The sequence below is a fragment of the Pseudonaja textilis genome, chromosome Z (assembly GCF_049901715.1).
Source record: "Pseudonaja textilis isolate UNSWEBS1 chromosome Z, rPseTex1.2, whole genome shotgun sequence".
Lineage (NCBI taxonomy): Eukaryota > Metazoa > Chordata > Lepidosauria > Squamata > Elapidae > Pseudonaja > Pseudonaja textilis.
The window spans coordinates 103910969-103937835 of record NC_142008.1 but is presented as its reverse complement, the minus strand read 5'-3'; the positions used below and the strand labels follow the sequence as shown (position 1 = coordinate 103937835).

The window sequence follows — 26867 nt, the reverse complement described above, 5'->3', positions numbered from 1 at the left end:
ACCACCAGATTCATAACTCCTATAGATACAATGAAGGCTCTGGCCACAAGCCACCTGTGCTTCAAGGGCAAGGAGAGAAGGTGGGGCTGAAGGTCAGTGGGTGGCCTTGGGCTCTTCATCACGGCCTCCCAGCCCCACCTCCCTCAAAGGTTGTTTCGTAGGGGAGGGGAGAAGAGACTGCTCTGTCGGCCATCTTGAGCTCCTGAAGAAAAAGGGGCTACACCACTAATAAAAATGCAGAACAAACCTATGCATTTTTTTTCCTCATTTTTTTAATCTCTTTTTTTTTTTCTCAACTTCCAAATAAGTGTAATAACAATCGTTCTGAACTTTTTTGGTCAATCCTGCTATCCCAAATACAGGTATTCCTCAACTTGCAACAGCTTGTTTAGTCACCATTCAAAGTTACAACAGCACTGAAAAACGTGACTTATGACTGTTTTTCACAGTTATGACCTTTGCAGCATCCTCATGATTCAAATTCAAATGCTTGGCAACTGGTTCATATTTATGACCAACGCTGTGTCCCAAGATCACAGCATGTGATCACCTTTTTGTGACCTTCTGACAAGTAAAGTCAATGAGAAAGCCAGATTCACAATTGGGTTACTACCGTGTTTCTCACAAAATAAGGCAGGACCTTATTTTTTTTTTGACCCCTGCAAAAACAGCTAGGCCTTCTTTTTGGGGTGACTTAATTCCCCCCTTGCATCCTTGGGCGGGCGGGTGGGTGGCGACGGCTTGGATGTTGACTTCGGCATTGGTGGGGCACTTTGTATCAGGAGATCTTCCGCCACCATTGCTTTCCCTTCTCCCCGTGCTGCCACGGCATTTAGAGCAACACCGCAGCATTTGGCACAGCCATGCGCAACCAGCCTGGGCTCCTCCCTGCAACCAGAGCCCAGAAGAGACACTTGGCTTCAGGCGCTCCTGTCGCCACCTTCCCTTTGCCTTCGAAGGCAAAGCCAATTCTTTTAAAAACGATGCCCTACTACCGGTATGACAAAGCCTCCCCTGCCCAAGAGGGCAGCCCAACCCCACATGGGGAGGCGTATCTCCCGGGGCCGCAGGGCAGGACCGTGCGCGGTGGAGACAATCGGAGCGCCTGCAGCTGATTGTCTCCACCAGGCTCTGGTTGCAGGGAGGAGCCGTGACTGGCCGTGCGTGGCTATGTCAAATGCTGTGCCGTTGCTCTAAACGCCGTGGCAGCAAGGGGAGAAGGGAAAGCAACAGTGGTGGAAGGTCTCCCGATACAAAGTGCCCCACCAACACCGAAGTCAACGCAGGCAGCACCATATCCGGGTATGCAACAAAAGTACTTCCTAACAGCAAGGCCCCCTCCCACTATTCCCCCCCATTTCGCATGTTTAATATAGGCCTTAATTTGGGGGGAGGGGCTTAATTTGATTTTATGCCTATAAAACCTGCTGGGACTTCCTGTTGGGGGAGGCCGTATTGTTGGAGAAACACGGTAACTGTGGTGATTCATGTAACAACTCTGTCAAGGAAGGTCATAAAGTGGGGCAAAAGTCATTTGTTAAACTTCTTTAACAACAAAAGTTTTGGGCTCAGTTGTGGTCAAGGACCACCTGTACAACTCTTTATGCATAGTAGAAAAGTCTGGTGTCATCTGTCCGTCTCAGAGTTAACAGGGCATCACCACCATGCACCAAAATTCTCTTTCATATTCTCTTCTTTTTCCCCCCCATGATCTTAGCAACACTCAAACAGAAGCAACCAAACCTTAAAGATTCAGTCTGAGGCAGGTTAAAAGTTTATGGAAAATTTCACTAGCACATTCTCCCTGAGGCAGTCCCTGGTCTTAGTATCTAACCTTGCTTTCAGTGCTATGTATTAAAAGCCAGAGATCTGTTCCTCAAAGCATCTGAGCATGTGCAGAGTGGCACTCTATTCCCTTATAGAGTAATTCCAGCCTTCCGGTCTCTGTGTACAGTTGGCATGATAGTGGGATATAATGGGACCCCTCTTCCTCTTTAGGTAAATGTATGATTCCAGTCACTCTTAAATTCTCCATCGCCACTTCACCAGATGAAATAAGAAACAACATGGCCCACGGGCACTGTGTTATTGCACACTGCCCCACGCATATTACCCAGCACAATGTGTCCACATATTGTAACTGAAGCTTAGTCACTAACTGAATCCAACCCATTGGCTAACATAAGCTTCCTTTGGGATGATGGCTGGGGAGCCTGACATTCCTCCATACTGCTTCAGCCCTATTGATTATTCTGAATTTGTACACAAAACAAAAATTCCAAGCAGGCATCTGCTGATCACCTTCTCCCTATGCAAGCTCTTTTTCCTGTTTGCAGAGACTGGTCTCCTTGGATCTGACTGTGGCCATTTCCAGGGCAGAGACACCATCCATGCCCCCCCTTTCCCCTCTTCCCACTTAGCAGATCCATCCTCACGTGGGAGAGATGGTGCCTCTCCCAACTAAGCTCTGCAAATTAAACCAGGCAGTGCAGGCTGTTGAGGCATATCTCCCATACCCAAGATCCACCCAGCCAGCCTATCTGTCTACCCCTCCCGCATGACTGGTGGGCAGGGCTGCCTCCAGCCAGAATGCTCCTCGCTCCCCTTGATCAGGGCAGATTCAAGCACACAGACCAGAAACTGCAGCATGTCACAGAGTCCCAGCCAGCCAGAAGTCCCTGCAAAAGGACAAGGCACTCCAGATGCTCCCCCAGAGGAGCCCCCCTGTGCTGAACTGAAAGCCAACTTTGAAAAATGGTGAGTGGGGCATGGAAGATATCAGCTGTGAGGTATGTGTAGATTTTTTTTTTTAACCACCTCTTCTTGGACCTGGGGAAATGCTGGTGAAGGAAAGCAAGGTGATTTGGAAAAAAGAGGCAGGTGCTTCAAGAAAAAAGTTTAGTGGGAAACTGAAACTAATTATGGGATGTCCCGATTTCCACCCCCCACCCCTTGTTTTGACCATTTTGCCATATTTCTGAGGTGAGCCACAGTGTTATTCAAGGGTAAATAGGCAGTCATTTAACATGTGGGCTTTCATGCAATTCATGGAAGATGGCTTGGATGCCTAGAGCAGAGGTGGACTGGGAGTCGGGGAGAACATGAAGGAATCCAAGCAATTTCTTGAATGTAAGTCAGGGAGATTAGTCTGGGTGCCCAAAGGCAACATTGGAAAAACCTAGCAGGAGTCCCAGGGCTAGTTTGTGATCATTGGTATCTGGTACCTTCAGAAAATGTCATATGAAAGTCCTTCTTATTATTAGCCAAACTACTAAATACATAAACTAGGTCACTGACTATTGGCACCCATTGATCATGATAAACAGGCTTGGCCTCCCAAACAGCCCCAGGACTTTGACCCCCAGTCAGAACTGCTATATACCAACTTTTTTTTTTTTTAGTTCTGGAGCACTGTAATAAGTGGTACTAAAGTCTGTCAAAAGCTCCCCCCATTTTCAAGCAGTTTTAGCAATGCTCTCCCTTAATGTGTGCCTCTTTTAACATCCATTCTCCTGATCTTCCTTTGATTAAGTATTAACCTGAAAAACCACTTTCAGGAATTCAGCTTCTTTGCTCAGAAACAATTGCATTGCAAAACTGCATCTCTTTAGACAACACGGGAATTATTGGGTGAACAAAATGCAAGGCTTTTACTTACCTTTGCTAGCAAGATAAATCCACTCATCTCACCTCATAAACCCACTGTTTAGTTTTCAAAGGAAAAGTTGATGCAAGAACAGCTACTAAACAGTTTGGAAATACCAGCAGCTGGAGTGAGCAGATGTTAGCCTGATAAACATTCTGGATGGCTGATAACTGGAAGCTCCACCTAAGAATAGAATACATGAATTTTTTTTTAAAAAAATTATAATTATCAACTGTGGTTGAACTTCTCATTTTCATGGGAATTTTCTTTAAAGAGTAGAACTAGTAAAACAACTAACTATTTTTGCCCGTAACCTACTCTTAATCTAAATTCACTGAATTAAACGAGGTGTTAAATAAATATATTGGTTTATGTTATGTAATAGAGAGCACAGGGTATAAATTATAAATTACTGAACCAATCTTAATATCCTCTTTTCTGAATCAGTTTTATGTTCACGTCCACTATATATGGTCACTTGTTTTCTGAGATGGATGGTAGTGTACGTTTTAAAAATAAATAAGTAAACATGTGACCATTCCTCTTTTATAAATATGCAATTATTTATAGTACTATCATTATATCTAACAATTTATTAACAGGATAAGATCTTACCCCAGGAAGCTTACAGTCAAGATGAGAGAAGCCATAAAGATAAAAGAAGGAAAATCCATTTTGCACTGACTAGACTGAAAATCCATTCAATCAGCTGCATTTCAGGCAAAAAAAAAAAAGAGAGATGAAAAAAAATAAGCAAATGCACACACACACAATATGTGGCTTTTATGATCAAGATAGGCCAGTATGCATTAAGGACTCTTTCCTTCTTATTTGCTAAGTGACCTGGATAAATTTGTGTAGCACATTTCATTCTTAGTACAACATCCTGCTCTGTTGTTTTTTTTAACTTCAGGAACAATCTCTCCTCTTCATATATTCCCACTTTCACTGACCCCACTTTTCCTTTTTGTGACATCACAATAATTTCATAATCTCCTATTTATTTCCATCTACCAAACTAATCCTAGCGCTCCTAGGAAGAGGATTTGGTGCTGGACCTGTCAGACATAAGGTCTTTATCATTTCCTTTTTATTTTTCCCCATGATTGGCATAAAAATAGAAAGATCCTAATCGGGGAAAGCCAGATACCCAGTGAAAAATAATAGGGACAATGCAAAGAGTTATTTTATATAGAAACACCATTGAAACAAAGATTATAAATAATCAGATTTGTATGAAATCCTATATACTCTGTATAGGCCTATATACTCAGCCCTATATACTCAGATGACTCTTACAACTAAAGCCTGCAGTGTGTCATCTGAGTTTCTTTATCCCACAAAGAAAAAAATGCAAGCCATTGTTTTGATGATACAAATACCCATTGTCATTCAGCAACTATTATTTATTTAGTGAATTTCCAACCCACCTTAATCAATCCTGGTTAGGCTACAGCATAGCTATGGTAGTACATACAACTAAAACCATAATAAAATAAAATAAGTGATACCAGCACAAAACAGAGTTCAAACGACTTCTATATTAAAATAGTTTTAATCTGTTTCCTAACTACAGAGAAAAAGGAACATTCTCACTTCTGGTGGTAAGGTAGTGCAAAAAAGGGGGCCACCACTGAAAAAGCCTGATTCTTATCCCATGGAGTTTGTAAAAAAGAATGTCCCAGACAGACCCTTTTTAGGGATTTGAATCAGCAAAAACTGTTTCCTCATATAATTCGGTGCAATGCCATGAAGGGCCTCAGAAGTGATGATTTGCACATTGTCAGATTATTTGACCAGGGATAAAATGGGACGTTATTATTTTGGGTGGCTCTTTTGGGATTTATTGATATTGTAACTGGAAAATATGACATGCTGAATTTGATTATATGTTAAGAAGTTATCATTTTACCCCTTTATAATCTTCGCTTTGATAATACTTAATTATCTTTTTTATTCGAAGTAAAGAAATTTAATGAACATTTGTCTATAAAGGATAAGTTATTTCTCTTTGTTATAATTTAGTCTATTGTTTTTGTTAGGGTAATGAAATTAGTTTATATTTGTGAATTGTGGATTTGTTTATACAGTAGTTTATAGTTAAGATTTAGAAAGTTTGAATAGGATATGTTGCGTTTAGAGTGGCTTTTTTGAAGGAAGTTATTAGTATTTGAGTACTGGGGGTTTTCACATGTAAAGAGGAATGGTTTCTCTATGTTACATTAAATTGGGTTTTTTTATTTCGTTTACATTAAGATATTGGGACTATTTTATGCTTTTAAAATAAGATTGTGTTATAGCTAAGAATTAAGATGTGGAATGTTGACTTTATGTTAATTAAGCTAAATATTTTAGAATTCTGTCTTCCTGATAAACAGATTGGAGAAGTTGCTTAATTTGATTTGCCTATTGCTAAGAGAAGGGTTTGGGGATCAAGGGTTAAGAAAGAGGACACGGAGAGATGGGGAATTATTTATACTTGTCATAAACTTTTTAGGAAGTTGCTTTTGGGGGGTTGCTTTCTTGTACCCTTTTTGTTGTTTTTAGTATGTACTTTTTTTTTGCTCTTTTAAAAACTTCTATTATGTTTGGGAGGGAAAACCAAGCAATGACTAGTACTCAGAGCTGGGCCTGAAAACAGCCAGGAACCAATTCAGCAATTTCAGGATAGGTATAATTATATTCCAATGCAGCCATCCCATCAGAATTGGGCCACCACACTTCAAAACATCTATAATGGCATCAATGCTCTGTCTCAGTTACTCTAACAGTCACTCCGTGGGAAGAGATTTCTGCTCTCTCACGTTACAATCTCAGGCCTAAGATAACACCAATCATAATTCCTCCTTGGGAGGCCTCCTTCACTGCCACTGAAGCTCTGGAGAATGGAAGACGAGGAGAAGTAGTGCCCTGGCTGTTTCCTGTTCCACCTTCTTGTTTAAGGCAGTTACATCATGCTACTGCAGCCAACACCTGACACACACACTAATCAATGCCTTCTGTGCGACTCAAATTGAGACCTTAGGACAAAATTGAGCTAACACCAAATATCTTTATCATTGATTCTACTTAAGATGAATCATAAAGAACTTTATGCTGGGTTCCCTACTACATCTGAATTTCATCCAGGGTTACTTTGAAGTCAATCCATTTTTCCTGTCTCCAGCCAAAGATTAATGATTACGGCAGCTGCAGAATAACTATTCGGCAGCCATCTTTTTCTCTGTGTTTTTGCCCCTGCTAGGCTTTATGGGGCATGGATTTTAATTTTTTAAAGATATAAATATGAAAAACATAAAAAGGGATGAGCTGCTATGCAAAACATCACTCCTTATGAGATTGGATGACTGGATAAGTAACTTATCCATGGTTCACACCATGTGTGTTGCTAAGCGTATTGTGCAAGCATATTCTGCACGTCAGCTCCATTTCCAGATCAGGAAATGAACTCCACATGAAAACTAAAACTACTTTTACTGAGATTGACTAAAATAGCAGAATCTTGAAAATTTGATTGTGCTTACCAATTGTTCCTTATTATATAGTCCACTAAAATCAGGGAGGTGTCTGCATGAGCCATTTACAAATATTATCTCTGGACAACATCATCAGCATCATCACCATCATCTAAACTTGTATGCTATCCAGTTCTCATCAATTCTGGGTATTAAAAATGATTCAGTCTTTTTTACTTAAGTAATGGTTTCTATTTATTTCTGTCAATTCATCCTTTTCACTCTTTACCCTCTTCCTTACCTCCAACTCCCTAAATTCATATCCTTCAGAGATACTGGGAGAGAAAAATTCTACCCAGCATTCCAACTCTTCGAAGAGCATCAAGTTTATGGACAAGCTTAAGGTATTCAGTTGAGAAAAAGAAGAAGATTGAGGGGAGAGCTGATATCAGCATGCAAGAACATAAAAACACGCTGGCTGGGGAATTCTGGGAATTGAAATCTACACATTTTAAGTTGCCAAAGTCAAGAAACACTAAATTAGATGATATTTGTGATCTATGATGGCTCAATTCTATGATGGTTGTGCATTTTTGTTTCTTAATATTTACAATTTATATTTATAGCTGTTCCAGTAGATCAATTCTTGTTCAAGAAAGACTGAGAATTAAATCCATCTAAATGAATCAAATCAATGAATTAAGTATTGTGTTGCCTGTGCAACATTTCCCAACAAGTAAAATGGCTGTTCTGATTTGCATCACAGGAATAATGCAGGTCAACAGGAACACTCTGAGACCTACCATCTGCTAGGTCTGAAAGAAGCATAGAAGGGAATATTAATTTTTGCTAATGAAGCTACAGGCAATTTAAATTAGCAGTGGACAATCAATTACATAACTGAGGGAGCTAAGGACACTCTGCTAAATGAAAGATGACAACAAGGAATATGAGCTGCAGGGCCCAAGATAAGCCTAGTAGTGGAATATGTTGCTTAGAGAAGTTGTGGTATATCTGAGCCTGCTCCTAAGGCCTTTTTAAGATCCTCAGAGGCAGAGTAGACACAAAATTTTTGATACGCAAAAATACAATAGACACTTCCTTCTCACTGCTTCCCACATCTGGGTATTTTTTCTGGGTGAGGTTAATGCTGATGATGCTGATGCTGATGATACATATTCAGTGCATATAGGTAAACACAAACTATTGATATATCACCAATAGAAAATAATACAAATAGCTCAGGATTGAGCTGTGGGGTCTTTGGTGCTCTCTGAGCTTGGTTTGTTTGCAGAAGTTTCATTACCCAACTAGGTAACATCATCAGTAGAATGAATGTGGAGTTTGCTCCCTGTTTATATATAATAAGTTGCCCTACCAGCAAGGCCCACTCTTACTTGCACTGATGATGTTACCTAGTTGGGCAATGAAACAGGCAAAGCTCAAATAGCACCAAGGACTCCACACTGAGATGATAGATAGATAGATAGATAGATAGATAGATAGATAGATAGATAGATAGATAGATAGATAGATAGATAGATAGATATAAAATGGTTTGCTATACTATCTTGAATAAGAGGTAAGAATCTATTAGATTTTTTTAAATGATGAATTATCCTATGAGTGAAATTATGCCAGGTCAGGTCTGCGGTAATTGATCACTCATTCTCCTTCCTCAGAAGTTGTGGATTCCCCCCCCCCCAAAAAAAAATCTCTTAAAATGATTTACATACAGGATAGATAATTTCTGGTCTTGCAGATGTTGTTGAACTTTTACAATTCAATAAAACATTTGAAACTTTTGAGTGTCAATTTAGCAATATCTGTAGGACCATAGGCTTGTGCACTACATATCTTCTTGGCAATACAGTACTGTACTCTGAAAAACATTAATTTTGGGGGGTGGGAATCTGGAAACCATGAAATCTCTAGACACATGACAAGCATAGTCTGTGTCCAACAAGAAATGAGACTTGAAAAATAATGTTCAGATTTCTAAACTATTTTACTTACTCTAATTTATGCTTATTAATCTGCCGGCCACATTTCATTGCATGCTTGAAGAAGCCTGCATGTTTGGTCGTCAAATTATGTATTAACTGGGTTTTCTTTGGGGGTAAAAAGGAAATAATACCCAGAGGTCTATGGAGAGTCTCAGTCATCCAGGTCTTGGTTGTCCCCAAAGTGCTTTTTCAAGAGGCAGCTGGACTTTCTGGTAAGTCCAGTTACGTCTTGAGAAAATCCAGTTGCCTCTTGAAAAAGAACCTTTGGGAATACCCAGAGGACTCTTTCAGCTCTGTAGTTGAAAATGAAAGAATATTTGCACCAGTGGTGGGATTCTTTTTTTTTTTACTACCGGTTCTGTAGGCTTGGTGGGCATGGCAGGGGAAGGATACTGTAAAATCTCCAGTCAAGGTGGTATTTGCCGGTTCTTCAAACTACTCAAAATTGCTGCTACTGGTTCTCCAGACCTGGACAGAACCTGCTGAATACCACCTCTGATTTGTACCATCTGCACACAGCAAGGAAAGACATCACTGAGCAGTAGAAGCTAGGATCAGAAACTTCTTGTTTCATAAGATTATATGAACATTAAATGATATACAATCTAATATATAATCACGGTTTACCCATTTGTTTGAAAAAACTGGGCATGTTAAACTGTTCTGAAGAATACAGTAAACCCTCATGTTTTTTGAATGGCTTCCATACAGTTTGTGTGTTTTCCCTCTTAAATTGTAAGAAATCACACTGCATCTTTGAACAAAATCCTTATTTTTGCAAAGATTAGCCAAGGGTACAAAGTAGTCTGGACAGCAGCATAAAGGAAAGAAGAACGGGGTGCAATTTGCAACATCTTCCTGTAGGAAATACAGAGGTTAACATGGATGTTTGAACATGACTTCAATTCAGCTTGTTTGCAGCACAGTTCTGATAAGTCAGCTTGTCACAAGCTTCCAAGGAAATGATAGGAAGTGACAAGCTGAGAAAGCCAGCAGCTCCTCCTTCTACATGGCCCCTGCCCAGCCTGTCTAATCCATTGCCAGCAGCGTATTCCTGACCCACATTTGGGCTCTCCTGCTGTGTTGCCCTGGTAACTGGCCCAATTTAAAGCAACAAGCATGCGCTGAAAGCTTGTGAGAACCCTCTGTGGGCTGTTTTACGATTGTACTGATGAAGCTTCCTGTCCGACTAATTTGGTATGTTAGCGTGGTTGCTGTACAGAGCATCTGCTTTTAGAAATGGGAATCCCCAGCCATTACGATTTTCAGAGAAAGCGGGGAAAATATGGGGTGAAAATCTCTTTGAATCTTTTATTCTAAATCTTTTCTTCTTCATTCTTTTTCTTCTTCTTGCATTTTGGCATTTGTCAAGTTCAGGCTTTTCCTGTAGTGCTTTCAAGGCAGGATCCCATGATTCTGTTGCAAAGACTGATTCTGAAGGACCATCATCAAAACTTCAAAGGTTTATAAAGAACATGAGGTAATTTCCTCCATCTTGGACTCTTTCAGAAGTGCAGGCTACAACTCTGGGAGATCAGCATTAGCTACACTAAATGGGAGAAATCTGGAGAAGGCCACCATGTAACAAATAACCAAGTTGAGAAAGACTTCCCTAGGAAAAACCAGACATTGGATCCAGCTGGCACATGCCATGGCCATCTTCATCTTCATTTATTGAGAATTGCAATCTCATTAGGGGAAGTGGGAGGCAGAAAATCACTTCCTGAACTGATAACTTTGCAGACAGGGAACAAGAAAACAGAATGCACAGCCAACTTGCAATAGTTGAGACAATTGGTTTGGAATAGTGATTAAGACACTGGCCAAGAAACTGGGGGGCTGTAGGTTTTAGGCCTCCCTTAAACATGAAAACTGACTGGATAACGTGAGTCAATCTCAGCTCAACCTACTTCACAGGGTTGTTACAGGGAAAATAAGAGGCAGGAATACATTCGCCACCTTAAAATTGTATATCAAAAAAGAAGGGATAAAAATCTATTATTATATATGCAATCATTTGAAATCACAGCTGCCACTTCTTTAAGTGACATCATATTTCATTCATACTGAGTTCTTCCCAGGAACTTGGGATGTTATAACATCAGTGTTGTACATGTGGATCAAGAGAGTAGCCTTTTGTAATTGCAGGTAGAAATGTTGTCAGTGCCTAGATTTTCTAAATGAAGTGCCATTCAAGTTTTTTGACCTGGCACCGATAACTACTAAGATCATCACAGGTGGTATATTCCATAATCTTTCTATTTGATTTTCAGATCTTAATACTTTGTGATCTTCTCTAAATCTTTGTTGTTATTGTTGTTGTTATTACTACAGTCCTTAGCAGAAACCATTTCCCTGCCAGAGCCTCCTATATAAAATTCATATCAACCTGAGCCATAAATATTTCAATCTGGCTGTCCTGAATTATCCTGAACATTGTTTGCAATGTTATTTAAACTAGGTGCAATTTTAAACAAGTAAGAAATATGAAGGAGGACTATCCTAACTATTTCCTTGTTACCACATGTGATCTATAACATGTCAACTCACTTTATTAATGTAAGAAAACATTTCAGACTGGCAATCAGAAATGAGCTATATTCACAAACTCAGGATTCAAAGCTTTTTCAGTGAGTACATCTGGAATTTGGAAATAAACCATGTTTGCTTGTTTATTTATCTGAAATGGAATATGGTTTCCTTCTTGAGGTGGGGGTTGTAGTAGAAGAACTTCAAGGTCCCTTCCATCTGTTATTAATTCATATGTTTATTAAATTTCTACAGTGCCCAACTCCAATGACTCTGGGGCAGAGGGGTGTACAAGAAGTCGAAATACATGACAATAAACTAAGATAAAGGAGCAAAAAGATGGCAAACACACACACATTACTCAAAAGGGTTTGTTAGGGGCCTGGATGAGGAAAAACCAGTTCAGAGACAACTCATGCAAGACATAATGGCTACTTATTCAAAACGCTTCTAATTCTGGGGCTGTATCTTGGTTCTCCATAGGATGGTGTTTCCCAATGGAAATAGTAGTTGAAGTTTGAGAGTCTTGTGGCTCTTGCAAGAAAAGCAGGTGAAAGCACAGCCAGGAAGATCTTCATTCAACTTTGACTGGTGCATCATTGTAGTGTTATCTTAAAATGTGAAAAGATGCTCAGTCACAGCTTTGTCATCTTTTGTATGGATTATTCTAATTTGCTTTTCCTGAAGTGCCTTTGAAGGCTACGCAGAAAATTCAACTGCCATAAAATACAGGAGCCAGGGTGATTAGGGGATGTCCTTGTTACAAGGATGACCCAATGATGGGGAGGGGGATCAATTATATTGGAAATTGGAAATATGCATTGGATGAGTAATCCCATTCTTAGAACCTGGGTGTTTTCCTGGTTTTTAACTATTATCCCAATTAATAGATGTTCCGAGTAACAGTTTTATGGTATAAAACAATTTAATATTCAGGTTGAATAGATCATCTTGTGTAAGCTAGACTCAATCAGAATGAGATCTTGGGCTTGGTGTTACTGTATGTCATACAAGTCCAACCACTGTGTTAATTATTAAATGCTGCTTACACCTGAATCCAGCCAAAAATGATTTATTCAACAAACCAAGATTGACAATGCACAAGCTCAGCCCATGTGAACATCACTGGCTTCTGCCCATTTCTCTTCAGCCATTTGCCCACTTGCCCCTCCACAACAAGCACCATAAATTACATACTTTGTTATGATGGGACATGTGGAAAATGGCAGTCTAACACCAGCAGGACGTTGGGAGCAAGACATCTGAACTATCTCCACATTGTTTAAAAGTGGCTGTGAATGGAATAACATTCTAGATTCCAACTGCAACTCTGGGGCTCTTTTATTTGAAATGCATCCACCCATAGCTAAATCAGGAAAATGGCAGGCAGGAGGAATGCAAAGCCCAGGAAGGGGCAGAGAAATAGCAGGACTCCATTGGACTGGAATCAAGCCTGAGGCACTTTTGCAGAGCCAGAAAGGAAGAATGTAGTCAGTTCCAAAAACAACACAAGAGTTTTGCTGCACAATACAGTATGTGGCTCGGTGCTTCCATCACCACAAATAACCTCGCGTGCAGACAGAAGATGTCATCTACCCTCCTTTTTTTGTTTTGAGAATATAGAATGTCCTCTACTCCGGTAATTTAAACCAGGCTAAGAAAAAATATTGGGAAAACATTTAGAAAACAGAAATTTTCAATACCATGAGACTCAAAGTCCAAAACATTTTAAAAGCATGGAATTGCCTAATCCTCTTCAAAGGTTTTTTTTTTCTTTCCTTTTCTTTCCCCTGATTTTTTTCTTCCTATCTAGGTAATATAGGATTTATATTTTGTCTATTATATAATAGGTGTTTTCCTCACAATTACACTTTTATATAATATGTACGGTAGTTTATACGTATCACATATGAATATTTTTAAAACTCTTTTATCTGCAATCAAACCATTAAAAAAAATTATTTTAAAAATTAGGTTGTTTGCCCTTAAATTTGGCTACCACCCACTGGGGTCCAAATTTTCTCAGTGGCCACTGAATAATACTGGCTTACTGTTGGAAAGTAAAGGAAGAAAATCAAAAGGGAAGAAAAGTAGAATGCATTATGGCACATAAGGACAGCTGGCTGGACCCTGAACTGGAATGTTTAACCCCTCCCCCAATTTCTTGTTGCAACTCCCATTTGTATCCGCCCCTATCCTCAAAAATTAAAATAGTTATAGAAAAGAGTTGCTGGGTTATGTCTAACATATAGGTCAAATGGTGCTTGGGGGAAAAAACAGGTTAGAGGAAGAATCAACTTCAAAAAGAGGTAAATGAAACTGTGCCCTGATGAACTGAGAATGTGTAAAATTAAGAAATTTGGGTTATTTGAAGTAGATGAAAGAAAGTGAAATCACTCCAACTAATCCGATTAATTATCTACCCCTAAAATATTCAGGTTGTATAAGGGCAGGGAATGAATACTGTAGCCTCTTGCTTCTGCTCTTTTGCACACAAAAACCAATAGTTGGAAGTTTTTTCTGGCAGGGAGACAATGTCTATGTTCATCTTTAACCACAGCTTACTCTATTTACTGAAATCTGTGATCTATGAAGCAACCAGAAAACACACTTAGTCCAACTTCTCACAGCTGATAGACGGTTCTGTTAACTGAATAGTCCTTATGACCGATTGCTTGGTGACTATTTGAAGTTATAATGGACGCACCAAAAGCTATTTATGACCTGAAAGCCATGCATGCCCACACGTGCGCACAGAGTCCCATAATTGCATTTTGGGCACTTGATAACTGGGTCAACTTTATGGCTGTTTGCAATGTCACAATTGAAATGTTGCGGTTTGTTTTTGCTGATTTTCAGCATTTACTTCCGGTTTCCAGTTTAAAAAAAAACATTGGATAAACTGATTCACTTAATGACCATAAAATTTGCTTAATGACTGCAACATTCATTTAACAACAACAGCAAAAAATGTCATATAATCAAGTCCAGTCACATAATGTCCACAGAAACTATGAACCATAATTCCAGGCTGAGTTACAATTGTTATGTTGAGGACTATCTGTAAGATCATCCAATTATATCAATTGGTCAACGGGCACCCTCTGATATTTACAGCAATGGATAGGAAAACACAGAATCCTCCAGGATAGCCTTCACATCCCAGACATCTTCTAGATCAGTGTTTTTCAAACTTGATCTTTTAAGATGAACGTCAACTCCTAGAATCATCGCGGTCTGGAGTCTGGGCAACTGAATGGAACAGAGTGTTTACTGGCCGGATGCCCTTCCTGTCACCAATGCAGAGTTTTTTTTCAGCAGACATATTCTCAGTGTGTCCAGAGAGAGAGATATCTGCCTTTACCTATGATGGAATTCACAGCCTCCTGATTGTGAGGTGAGAGCTCCACCTCTAGGCCACCTCACCATTCATGTCAACTCCTAGAATTGTTATTTAAATAATGAAAAGTAGCATTTGACTTGACTTGTTTTTTTTAATGTGTTTCTTTGTATGTCCAGCTTGCTGCCAGAGTGCCACTTGCAACGAATACAAAAATTATGTTCCCTGACCTAGAACCATATACTATCTGGTATTGCAGAATTAGTTTCAAATCCCATTTCACAGAAGAAATTCCAAAGGTTCTAAAGACTTTTTGCTTCTTCTGAATGGACTGGACCTCTGAATCTCTCCAAAAGCTTCAAGTTGTTAATACATGTTCTACATTCATTCCTCTCTTCTGCAATGGACATCATAACCATCCTAAAAACCAAAATATAGGTCATCCTCCCCTCTGTTGTTTCAGTTCAAATGTGATTCCTCCCACTACAGGACACAACTGCTCACCCATGTGTGTTATTTACAAATGAATGTGAAAAACAATGAAACATTGGACTGGTGCCATTTATTGTTTTTTCAAAGCAGAAATAATAAGTACTTCAGGAAAGGAAAAAAATAATTTAAAAAAATCTTAAGTTTCATATTAAGAACATCATATCAAGGGCTATAATCCTTATGTCACTGAGCAATACCTATAACAGGAAAAGAATAGATCTTGGGAAATCTGGAAAGATGCAATACAGGATTTCATTATTATTTTTAATTGGGCATTTATGCCTGCCTTGGGGTAATGGAAGCTACCAAGTCACTACCCTCATTGTGGGCATGGCAGGAGTGTCACACCTTTGAAAGTTGCAGGGAGAGCTTCAAGATCACCAGGTTTCTGTACTGTTGTTCAATTGTAAGAGAAACCAGCAGTATTGTCATCATTGCTTTACCACTTCTTCACCTTTGCAGCGTTAAAGAGAAGGGAGAAGAGGCATGCAAGGAACTGCTGGAGACATATCATTCCTGCTTGCGGGCACTGGGCATAGCTCACCCGAATCTAAAAAACGGTCCCTAGGTGAGTGTCCCTATATTGTTTGGACTTAGGGGTAAAAGGTTTGGTGGCAGCATTCAATGGGAACACAGCTGCAATATAGAATAGCTGGGTTATGGGGAATTCACTTAGTCAGAAAGAGGGAGTGTGCAGCAATTATTTTGGAGGAAAGGATTTCACTCTTTTCATTTTATTTAAAAGATAAAAGGCATATAGAGGTGTAGCAGTTACTGCAATGAAAATTTTATCCCTTGATTCTATTTTTAAATGCAAGCTTTCATGATATCAGAGTGCTTAACAGGGAAAACAAGCTATAGAATGGGTAGGAATATCAGAATATGGGAAGAATGAGAATCTCTGTTAGCAGGGAATTTCTGAAGATAAACAGCACTGTCACTAGTGGGGAGGTCTTAACACAGGAGACTTTCTTGACTCCACACATATTTTCTATACAGGAAGATAAAAAGAGAGGCAAAAGCTTCATCAAGTAGATTTATGCAAGACAATGTATATTAAAGACATATGGCTCCTGCAAGAGAAAACATTAGCAATCCTTAACCCAAGCTCAGATATTGACACAGGAACCCCCGCAAAACTAAAGGAGGAAATATTCTTCCTAAATAATTTGGCTGCCAAATACAGTTGCCGTGTTCAAATGATGTTATATCCAAATAAACCACATTGGGTTATGTAATGACCCAATTTGGACAACACTGGAAATCAATGGTTGGGTTCCCACTATATACTGATTATACTGATACCGGTATACTGATTACAACCACATACTCCATTTTACTCTAGTTTGTAGAGTGAATCCAATTGTTTGCAAGCAGTTCTTCCCTCACCCCACCCTTTTGTCAGAAGAACTATAGCTTGGCCCAAGGGAAGAAGCATTACATCCCATAACAGTGGAAAGGTACACCTACATTACTATATAATTTTCCTTTATTATTTTTACAGCTTCCAAATCACTGGGACCCCCAGCCAGCCTGTTTCCTTTCCTGTAGGGACTCCAGAATGCTCAACGAACAGAAAGCTCAGCACTAATGTACCATTCTCAGCAGGCACCACAGAAAGAGTTCCCAGCTTCAATAAAGCCCCTCCATTTTATTCTGACTGGACATGTTAAATTACTAAATCATTGCTCTTTATTCAGTTGGAAGTTTTCTGGTTTTCCATAAATGGCATAATGTTCCCAAATTTTTGGGACCCTCACCTTTGCCATATTTGCTTTGTGCAGTAGCACTCAAGGAAAAATAAATCCTCAGAAGAGCTTTCCATTAAACAGCCTGCTGGACCCATCCCATGATCGGGCATCCTTCAGTATCACCATTTCCACCATCCCTGGGATATCCTGGATACTGTGCTTCCAAACAATTCAGATCTCAGATGACATTCCACATTGGATCCTGGGAATCAGAAGCACCCCTCCTCCGAAAATAGTAATTAAAAATAAAGACAAGGAAAAAGAAAATCAGCCTCATTGGATCATTTGCAGAAAGTCAATAGATATCAGGTGAACAAAAATGGAAGAGATCCCAGAAATTCTTCCTTCCCGTTTGCTTTCTAGAATGAAGTTAGGTTGGGATCGTCTATATACCCCAGGGCACATAGCATATGTTTGGCAGGCCTCACAAATTCCCTTCATCTTCTGATCAGCCCCAACTCTATTTGAGCATTTCTCTGGCACAACTGTATATACCCTCTTTTGGATTCTAATAAAAGCAAAAGCGTCCCTGCTAGATCAGCCAAACTACCTCTCATCCAGCACCCTGGTTCCACAGGAGACACTCAGTTTCCTATGGCATGCCCATAGGCTGGATTCAAGAGAAATCTTCCTCTCTTTCAGTTCTTTTCTGCTCCGATGTCTCCACACAGGATTGCTGGATTTAACATCCAAATTTATAGAGGACAAATTAATTCCCTTGCAATGAAGGTCGAAGCTATCACTTTATCCTGCTGAAAGGAATCTCACAGCTTAATTTTGCGCTATATAAATAGGTGTTTTCTCAGTGCTCTCTGCTCCAAACCAAATCTGTAGGAGTATTTGCTTTAACTGACCTATCTTCTCTACAACTTACTAACTGGGCCCATAGTTTCAAACATAGGTAGAGTGTAAGATGACACTTACAATGATCTTCATATACTCCCAGACTCAAAGGGAAATGTCTAGAACCAAGGCAATCTGCCTATTTTATCACATAACATGCCCAGTTCCCAAAAGTTAACAAGTGTACAACAGAGAGACAAATGTGCAGTGTTGGGACACTTAGGACTACAGTAGTCAGGGGACAGTTTCAACTGTTCCATTTCAGGGGCAAGAGCAGATGCCAGAGGAACTCTTAGTATAAACTACAACCTTTATTACAAGAGACAAAGAATCAAATGTGGAGGCCAGCCATCCTGCCTGCCTACCTGCCTCCAGAGGCAGGGTTTTATATAAAGCTTTACTGTGAAAAGAAGTCCTTGGCCAATTCTCAATGGCAGGGATATCAGCCAAAGTACCATCTGTTGTTCCCCCTTCTCTCCCCCCCTCAACCTTGCCATCATAACCAAAAGAACATATTGAGTAGGGAATGTCACCCACTCCTGCCCTCCCCACCCCCTTCAAAAGGAAACTTCCTTAAGATCCCAAGCTATCCATATCCTCATGGAAATGGAAGCATTTTCATGGTAGAGAAAAAAGAAGAAAATATTTTACCCTATAATTTTGCCAAGTGATGCTGAAAGTCTTTTCAAATTAAAAGGGAATATAAAAGCACCACATGACTTGGTTTAACCCTCCTTTTTCCCAGATTATGCCATCCACGGTCAACCCACACAAGTTTGCAAAGCTAGGGCTCCCTGCCACAGCAGAGTTGTAATCCTAACACCAGGAGTGGCTGAAGAGCCACCCATGCTAGGGGAGGGCAAGGGAGCTGGGCACTGCTCTTCTAGTCTCGCCGTAGGTTTTTTAACCGCTCCTCCAAATCGGCATCTGCATCGGCGAGGGCTGCTGAGGCTTCAGCTTTCTTTCCTCCTGCCACACTCAGAGAACCACCCGTGGAAGGCAAATCTGCAAGGAAGAGAATGAAGTCTGCAACAACCCAATAACACCATTCCCCCATCCATTCCTAGTTCTCTCTGCCCAAGACTGGCATCAGGATTACTGGAGGTGTGAGATTCATGCAGCACACTTATCGCGGTTAGGTTAAATGTGGGCAAAATGGGCAAAGTTTCACATATCACATTATATCATTAACCTTTAATCACACTTATGGATGATCTCTGGCAAGAGCAGGATGAAGAGGGTGCATCTTTGCTCCCCTTATCTCTCAGCAACTTTTGATATTGATTATTGATCTTGGTGTTAAGGGTTGGGAGTAGGGACATGGTGTGCTAATTCTCCTTCCAGAGACCAGTTCCAGACAGAATTGAACAGTGGAAAAAAGTCTACCTTAACACTCCCTACTCCTGTTTTCACAACTAAACAAAGTGCTGGATAAGATAATTCAGCATCACGGGGCAAGGTGTCATCAGTATGCTAATGATAGCCAGTTTATATATCCATTCCTGGACAACCAAGTGATCCTGGGGGAGATCCTGTCTTCCAGTGTCAAGAAGGTGCTGTGGATCTGGATAGGGAAGAACAAGCTTCAGCTTAACCCTAGCAAGACTGAATCGCTTTGGATTTTAGGGCTTCCTGGATCCAATGTTTTTTCCAGCTTTGGTTCTAGATGGGGTTGCGGTACCTCAAACAGAACTAGTGAGAAATCAGGGTGTCCTCTTGGATTCACATCTCCAATTCAAGGAGTTAGGTGGAAGCCATGGCCAAGAAGGCTTTTAAGAAATTTGTATTAATGCACCAACTGTGCCCTTTCCTGAACCAGGAGGTTCTCTCTCAGTCACACATGCCTTGGTCACCTCCCAGATAGATTAAAAAACTTCAAGCAGAATTGCTTGTTGTTCTGAACAGATTGAACTGACTTTTGCACACATTAGAGCTACCCTAAAAGCTGCTTTTCCTGCTCTGCCTGGAGAAGCTGATTAATCTAAGGAAGTATGATAGGATGAACGGTCCAGAACCTATAAGACAGGACTGGACTTTCCATGCATGAACCAAGGTAGAAACCCATTGCACCACCATTTGAATTGGAGGGATGGAGAAAACTTGACAATTTTTAAAATAAATCTCTCTGTACTTTCAGTGTCTTCTTTCTACATAGATACCAATCTATTTTATTTTGAGTTTTTTGAGTTAAAGCAACCAGGACCACATTTTCTACCATTAATTTTACAATTAAGAAATGACATTCATTTCAAAGGGGATCACTGCATTTCTCAAGGGTTTCCATTTAACTTCAGTTAAAATGGCATTACTTAGGGCAAATTTCTGAAGTTGTAGTATTATGGTGATTAGGAAGTTACAGTGCACAAGGTTAAAGAGCCCTAGTCTTACTAGCAACATTACCACTCACCATGTATTTTTAATCTTTGTTGAAATACCTGTTTTTAAATTATGGGTTGCACAACTATTCACTGTTGAATGTTTCTCTTATTTTTATTTGTCTGTATAGAGTAACCATATCCCATCTTGTTTTAGGTGTAATAGATTTTTATGATAATATATTGTGAGCTAGCCAGTCAATTGGATATATATAATGATAATTTTACCCATCTGAGATTTACAATCTGCACTACTATTACTGTTAATCTTGTCATCACTCCTTATCACCCATCCCCTCCCACATGTGACTGTATGACTGTAACTTTGTTGCTGGTATACTTAGAGTTTATATTGACTGTTTCCTAGTATGATTGATTCCTTATTATACCCTATGACTATCATTAAGCATCGTACCTTATGATTCTCAACTCCTGACGAATGTATCTTTTATGTATACTGAGAGTATTTACACCAAGACAAATTCCTTGTGTGTCCAATCACACTTGGCAAATGAAGTGTCCAAACAGTCCAAATAGCCCCAAACAAGAATCATGTGAGCAGCCTCTTTCCTATTTGTTTGGTCATTCAATTTCTAAGGCTGCTGAACCACAAAGTGGATCAAGTGCCTCTTTCCTAATTTTCATTTCATGCAAATACTTACTTGACAGCTCATCGGTCAATGTCAGACCTAGCTCATCCAGTACCTGGGAGACAACAGCATCACTATGAATAGAAAACAAAAAAGATGAAATGCACTTGTTTGCTTGGCTAATCAATCACTTCCCTTAATTGAATCTCAATTCTTATTTCAACTTCAGGTTGAATTAACAGATTTGGCTTTACTGTGCACAAATCTGGATTTCAGGGAGGGATTTGAAAGTCAAAAGCTATCATTGGCCAGCACTTTAGATGCCAAACTTTCTCTTCAATATGCAACCCTTATGAGCTTTCTTGTCCCCAATTCTAATTACCTTTCCTCCTCATCCTCTTCATCTCCCATCGCATCATCAATAGCATCATTCATCATCTCTTCCTTCATTTCCATGATCTCTGACTGCTTTTCAAATTCCATCATGATCTTCTGAATCTGAGGCAACTTGAGCTAAAAGAAGGCAGAAAATCTCAGAAAAGGAAACAAATCATCACTTGCTTTTCACCTTTTAAAAAGGAATGGAATTATTTGATACATTTATAGCATTGCCAATCTCACAAAAAGTGACAAGAGGAGGCTTGCCAGTGGAAAAGTTAAAATCATATTGCAATTTTTTAAAAAAGAAATAAATAAGAAACATAAAACATAAAAGCCTTCCAAGACAGCAGGACAACCATCATCTGGCCCCATTTACCACTTTACAGGCTCACCACAGAACCCCAGGCTGATGGAAGAACCCTTTTCAAAGTTTTTTGGAAAATTAAGAGAGATGGGGCTAATCTCACCACATGGGAAATGATGATACAGAGGGCAAAAATTGAAGCAGAAAAGGCATGTCTCCTGGGTCCCGTCACAGAGAATTCCTTAGCAGGTGAGACCCAGAGCAAACCTCTTCTGCTAGACCTGATAGGATGGATACATGAGACTGACAAGAGACATTCCTTCATATAACCTGATCCTGTGCCAATGTAGGCATTTAAAGGTCAAAAACGATACCCTGAATTACACCCAGAAGCAAATTGCACTCTGTTCCATAAGCCATCCTAAACACCCACATAACAGTCCACACACAGCTGCATTCTGCACCAAATAAAGCTTCCAAATGCTCTTCAAGGTCAGCAGCATGTAGACTGCATTACAGAAAACTATTCTGGAAGTGATCAGAGGATGAGCAATAGTGAGTAAAGTAACATCACGACAGTAGCAGATTACTGTTACTAAGAGATTTAATGTTCATTTTTTAAAAAGGATTAATTGACCAAGCGATAGTAAGAATAGTTCAGGACAGATTGCATCCAATCTGGAGAATCCTGTTAGAAAAATAATTCAGCTGCTGAACTGAAAAAATATATGTAAACTGTTGTGATAACTTAAGTGGCACATTCTCTATATTAGTCAATTTTAAAAATGCTTCTATTCTGTATTTTCTGCCAGACATTCATAAGATATCACCATTGTCTAGTTCTTCCCATTTAGCAGTTCCAATTTCCCTTCCTTTCTGAAAAACAAACAAAATAGATTTTGCAAGTAGTCCTCATTTAGCAACCACAACTGGTTGCCAATTAACTCAGTAATTAAATGAAGTGATCGCTAATAAAACCACTATATTTATGATCTCCAGGGCTGTCTTAATGCATTGCACTTGCCCGTGGGCCCCAGGAGCAGAGGCCCCATACTAATGTACCTTGTATCATATAAATACAGCAACTGTATGGCTTACTGAGTATTATTATGTTTTTCAAGCCTCATATATTGTTCAAATGTTTATCATGTTGATTAGTTGTTGCTTCCCAGCATGTTTTTAATGTTTCAATACCGATTTTGTTGGAAGTACCAATAAAATAAATGTCAATTTTATCAACCATTTACATTTTTATTCGTGTGAGTAGTTGTCTCAGGGGCCCTAGTACACTGCTTTGCCCGGAGCCCATAATGCTGTTAAGATGGCCCTGATGATCTCACATTCATTTTCCTTTGCTTTATAAACCTGCAAAAGCAGTAAATGAGAGGACTGCAAAATATCTTCATCAGTCTTCACTGCAAATGGTCACTAAAATGAGGCAGTCGCTAAACAAGCACTACATGTAATTTCTATTCAACAACCCACACCTACTATTAAAAGAAATAGCTTTTAGAAAGCTGTCTTTTGTCAAGTCAAATTATTTGGATTCCTAGTACCAGAAGCTTAAGCAAATCGATTTGAAAATGGACCTTCTAAATGCAACCAAATGCTCGGTCAGTGAGTATTGTACAGACTCAAAGGCAGCAGTTTAAAACACTTCTGCAGCTGAACTAGTATGCAGCTTACCCACCTGTCTGTTCATGGTAGCCATGGCTTTGGTGACACCTTTCATTGCTTGAGCCATGGAGTTGTTTGATTTGAGTGTCTGTATCTTAAGGGACACGGCCTGGATGTTAGCCCGCATCATGATGAATTTCTTGACATAGCGCCTTGTTCGCACCAGATCTTTAGCCATGATTTTCACAGCGTCCTAAGATGGGAGAACCAAGTTAGAAAGCAGATATGTAGATTTTCTTCTAATGGCTTTCAAAAACTGTATTTGTCTTTTCTTTCCAAACTCACCATCTGCCCTTGCTTGGCCATTTTCTTGATGTCAGCAATGATCTTTTTCTCCTGGGTCTCCAGCTTCTGCCGCTCACGGTCCAATTCTCGCATGGCACGGTTCAGAGCCCGTTGATTTTGCTTTAGCATCTCTTCTGGGGTCTTCCGGCGCCCAAATAATAGATCCATCCTGACAGAAAATGAGTTAGCCTACAAATCTTGAGGAAAAAGATAGATGTGGAAATATAAAACAAAGGAGCAAAGTATCTTTGTATAAAAATTACAAGGTTTGGCCAATACATAAAGAGAGTCTAATTTATTAAATATAATTATTATAGACCAAAGAAACCCCCAATCAGATTACTAAAATTACACTTAGAGTTTCATGATAAATACACTGCACTTCAGAGTGAGAACAACATGGAGAATGAAGACAGAAAACAATCACTGTTCTGGGAGACAAACAATTCTCTCTGTATGTGTTACTTCTATCATTTGGCAGCAAACTTAAGCTAGAGGGTTTTTTTTGCTGCAGTTTTATATCAACTTTTCTTATTTCCTTAACTATGTATCAAAAAGTCTACAGCACTACCAGTGTTCACTGTTCAAAACCTTGTGTTATATTATATTATATTACATTGTATTTTGTACTGTATGAATTATGTTAAATTTTATTTTATTACAATTTATATCAGTGGTTCTCAATCTTTTCTTCACCACAGATCCTCTTTAAATACCTTTTTGACCATGGCCACTGATCTCTAAGACTTAACTCAAGATTTAAATCATAACATTTCTTCAAGCCTTCACAGACTCCCCTGTGACAACATTGCGCCTTCCCCCAGGGTCTGCAATCCATAGGCTGAGAATCACTGCTCTACATTAAACACTCCTTCAGTATCTGATTTACTATTCATAACTCATTGTCTTCTTCTATGTAGTTTTCTGGTGAGCACAAGTTATAAACTGAGCAAATAAAAATGATCCAAATTAAGAGAAATCATTTATTAGACAGTAGGCAGAAGAATGAGAAGACAAGTCCAGTTTAAGTTTCCTGGCTAATTCAACCAGACTTATCCAGTTATCAGATATTTTGAAATTCACTGTTATTTAGAGAACAGCCTACACTTCAGAACAACCTACACTTCAGAAGGCAATGGGTCACTAATCCATATCGGTGCCAACTCCAAAACACAATCTGAATATGTGTATATTTACTGATATTTCTATGAGAGAGATCAAAAAATGGGCAGAGCTTGCTTAGTTACAAGCAAAAAAATGAAAATGCAATCCTTCCCTAAGAAACATCTGCTGTTTCAAAGCACCTTTTCTTAAGCCAGACGCCCTCCAAAGGTATGAACATGTTAGAAAGGAATTCTTGGTGGTAGAGTCCACTCATCTATATTCAGGTTGGACAAGGACCAAACTTCCTAAAAATCTACCATATTTCTATACAAATAATTTTTGGTTAGTCTTTATGAAAGGGGCATATTTAATATCAAGATGAAACTTTTAATACAGAAACAACTTTATTATTTTCTAAAAGATTGATCTCATAAAACCATATCCTTGGTTCTGCCCCTTTCTGTCACACTTCTGTACTTTTCCTAAATTAATGGCTTCTATATGTACTGGACTCAAACCTAGAATAGAGCCATTCTACCCTAATCTAATACATTCTAATCTAAATCTAGTAAATTTGAATGATGGAACAATCCAAATGGAATTGTATTTTTAATTACTCTCACTGAGTTCTAAAGACCAGAAGTCGCAACCTTGGAAATATTGAGAACCTGCCTGTCATAAATTAGATAGCATTAGATATGGGTTAAAGAGCTTGGTTGTTTGAACTAAAATAATGTAAATATATAGATCCAACAAAAATTTGTTATAATTAATGCACTCTCTTTTCTTTCAGAAATATATTTAATATACAGTTATCTATGTAAAGGCTTTGGGTTAAGAGAGTTATAACTCTCATGATGGGGAAACTTCAGGTGTTCTAATATGGCTGAAATACAACACCCAGCATTCAGTCATCATTAGATGAGCTAGAAAAGACTAGTGAGGATTAAGCAACTTTACATCTTTGTCATACAGAATATCCACCCAAATAAGTTACTGTATAAGGCATACTAATAATAATTACTAAAGATTGTGACTTGCCAACCATACAGTCTGGAAATTCTCAAATTTTCAATTGTCTTCAGAAACTGTTTTAACAAAAAAATAAGCATCATCATTTACACATAGGATAAGCATCAGCTAACCTAACACAGACAAAACAAAGAATTATAAAGAGAATCAAACCAAATCAATTTCTCCTTGGTCCAAAATAAATTTAAACATAAGTCACAATGAAGCTGCCTTGGCTAAGAAGCTTTTGACTACAAGTATTGAGCTATGTTACTTTACTTTAACAGGCTGCAGATTCATTTTTCAGAGACAGTAGGGGCTGAGTGGCATATAAATTTAATATATTATTGTAACAAATTAGAGTATTGAAAAATATCCTTCCTTACCCAACAGATAGCATGTGCATTCAATACATCATTCCAGTCAAATACCAGTCATAAAGACATCCAATGCAACAAACAAATGGAAACCTTTACAGCAGGGGTGTGAGACGATATTTCAGGGAGTGTGAAAACTTGGGTTTAGAAGTTTCAAAATTATAGTGTATATGCATAATTATATGCAAATAATTATTTATTTTTGTAAGGGGTGCGAGAATGCACCAGAAGCGTTCTAGAGGTGCAAGGTATAGAAAAGGTTGGGACCCCATGCTTTACAGTAATCTTCCAGAACCAGCCAATACTCCAGATGTGCTCTCCTCCTCTCCCCCATCACAGGGGATGATAGGAGAGGTAGTCCGTCACAGCTGAAGGACAGACTAGAGGAGCCTACTTTATACCACGGCAAAAATAGGACAAGCAGTATAAAACGAAGAGGCAAAATCGCCTAGAGGATGCAGGTCTGTACCTAAATTATAGGGCGGTGATGGTGGGCGGCAGGGAGTACTAGCAAGGGGAAAATAGGGTGGAAAAGAAGGAAGAAAGACAAAAAAGGACTCTCTCCCCGCCTAACAATGAAAGCTTCCGAGACCCCCGCTCTGAAACTACCCCGCCCTCCGCCACTACCACAATTTACCGAGCAAAACACCGTCGCTTCACCTCGATACTTCCTCTACGCTCTTCTTCCGCCTCAGCCCACT

General features: G+C 39.3%; 1 protein-coding gene and 2 long non-coding RNA genes across 7 annotated transcripts in view; 1 reads left to right on the top strand and 2 right to left on the bottom strand.

Annotated features, from left to right (window-relative positions):
• The window catches only part of LOC148124188 (uncharacterized), a 16912-nt gene extending 5158 nt beyond the window's left edge, over positions 1 to 11754 (bottom strand). For both annotated transcript variants that reach the window (XR_015740150.1, XR_015740151.1), the window contains exons 1-2: positions 11658 to 11754; positions 3659 to 3829 (exon numbers count right to left, since the gene is read on the bottom strand). This is a non-coding gene — a long non-coding RNA (uncharacterized LOC148124188). The remainder of the gene's footprint in view (positions 1 to 3658; positions 3830 to 11657) is intronic.
• Positions 2301 to 16123, top strand: LOC113450800 (uncharacterized). The gene is made up of 2 exons (XR_015740149.1): positions 2301 to 2757; positions 15931 to 16123. It is a non-coding gene; the product is annotated as an uncharacterized LOC113450800 (long non-coding RNA).
• CHMP2A (charged multivesicular body protein 2A) lies at positions 15517 to 26867 on the bottom strand. 4 transcript variants are annotated; one of them, XM_087916650.1, is made up of 7 exons: positions 26176 to 26867; positions 25803 to 25866; positions 23675 to 23871; positions 23403 to 23582; positions 21410 to 21540; positions 21100 to 21161; positions 15517 to 19067 (listed from the first exon to the last, which is right to left on the bottom strand). In XM_087916650.1, the coding sequence occupies exons 3-7, from the start codon at positions 23840 to 23842 to the stop codon at positions 18946 to 18948; spliced, it is 663 nt and encodes a 220-aa protein (XP_087772776.1). In that variant the 5' UTR covers positions 23843 to 23871; positions 25803 to 25866; positions 26176 to 26867; the 3' UTR covers positions 15517 to 18945. The 4 variants fall into 4 exon arrangements, with proteins under 4 accessions (XP_087772776.1, XP_087772774.1, XP_087772775.1 ...); XM_087916648.1 differs by having other exon boundaries at positions 26804 to 26867; XM_087916649.1 differs by having other exon boundaries at positions 25820 to 25866; positions 26804 to 26867.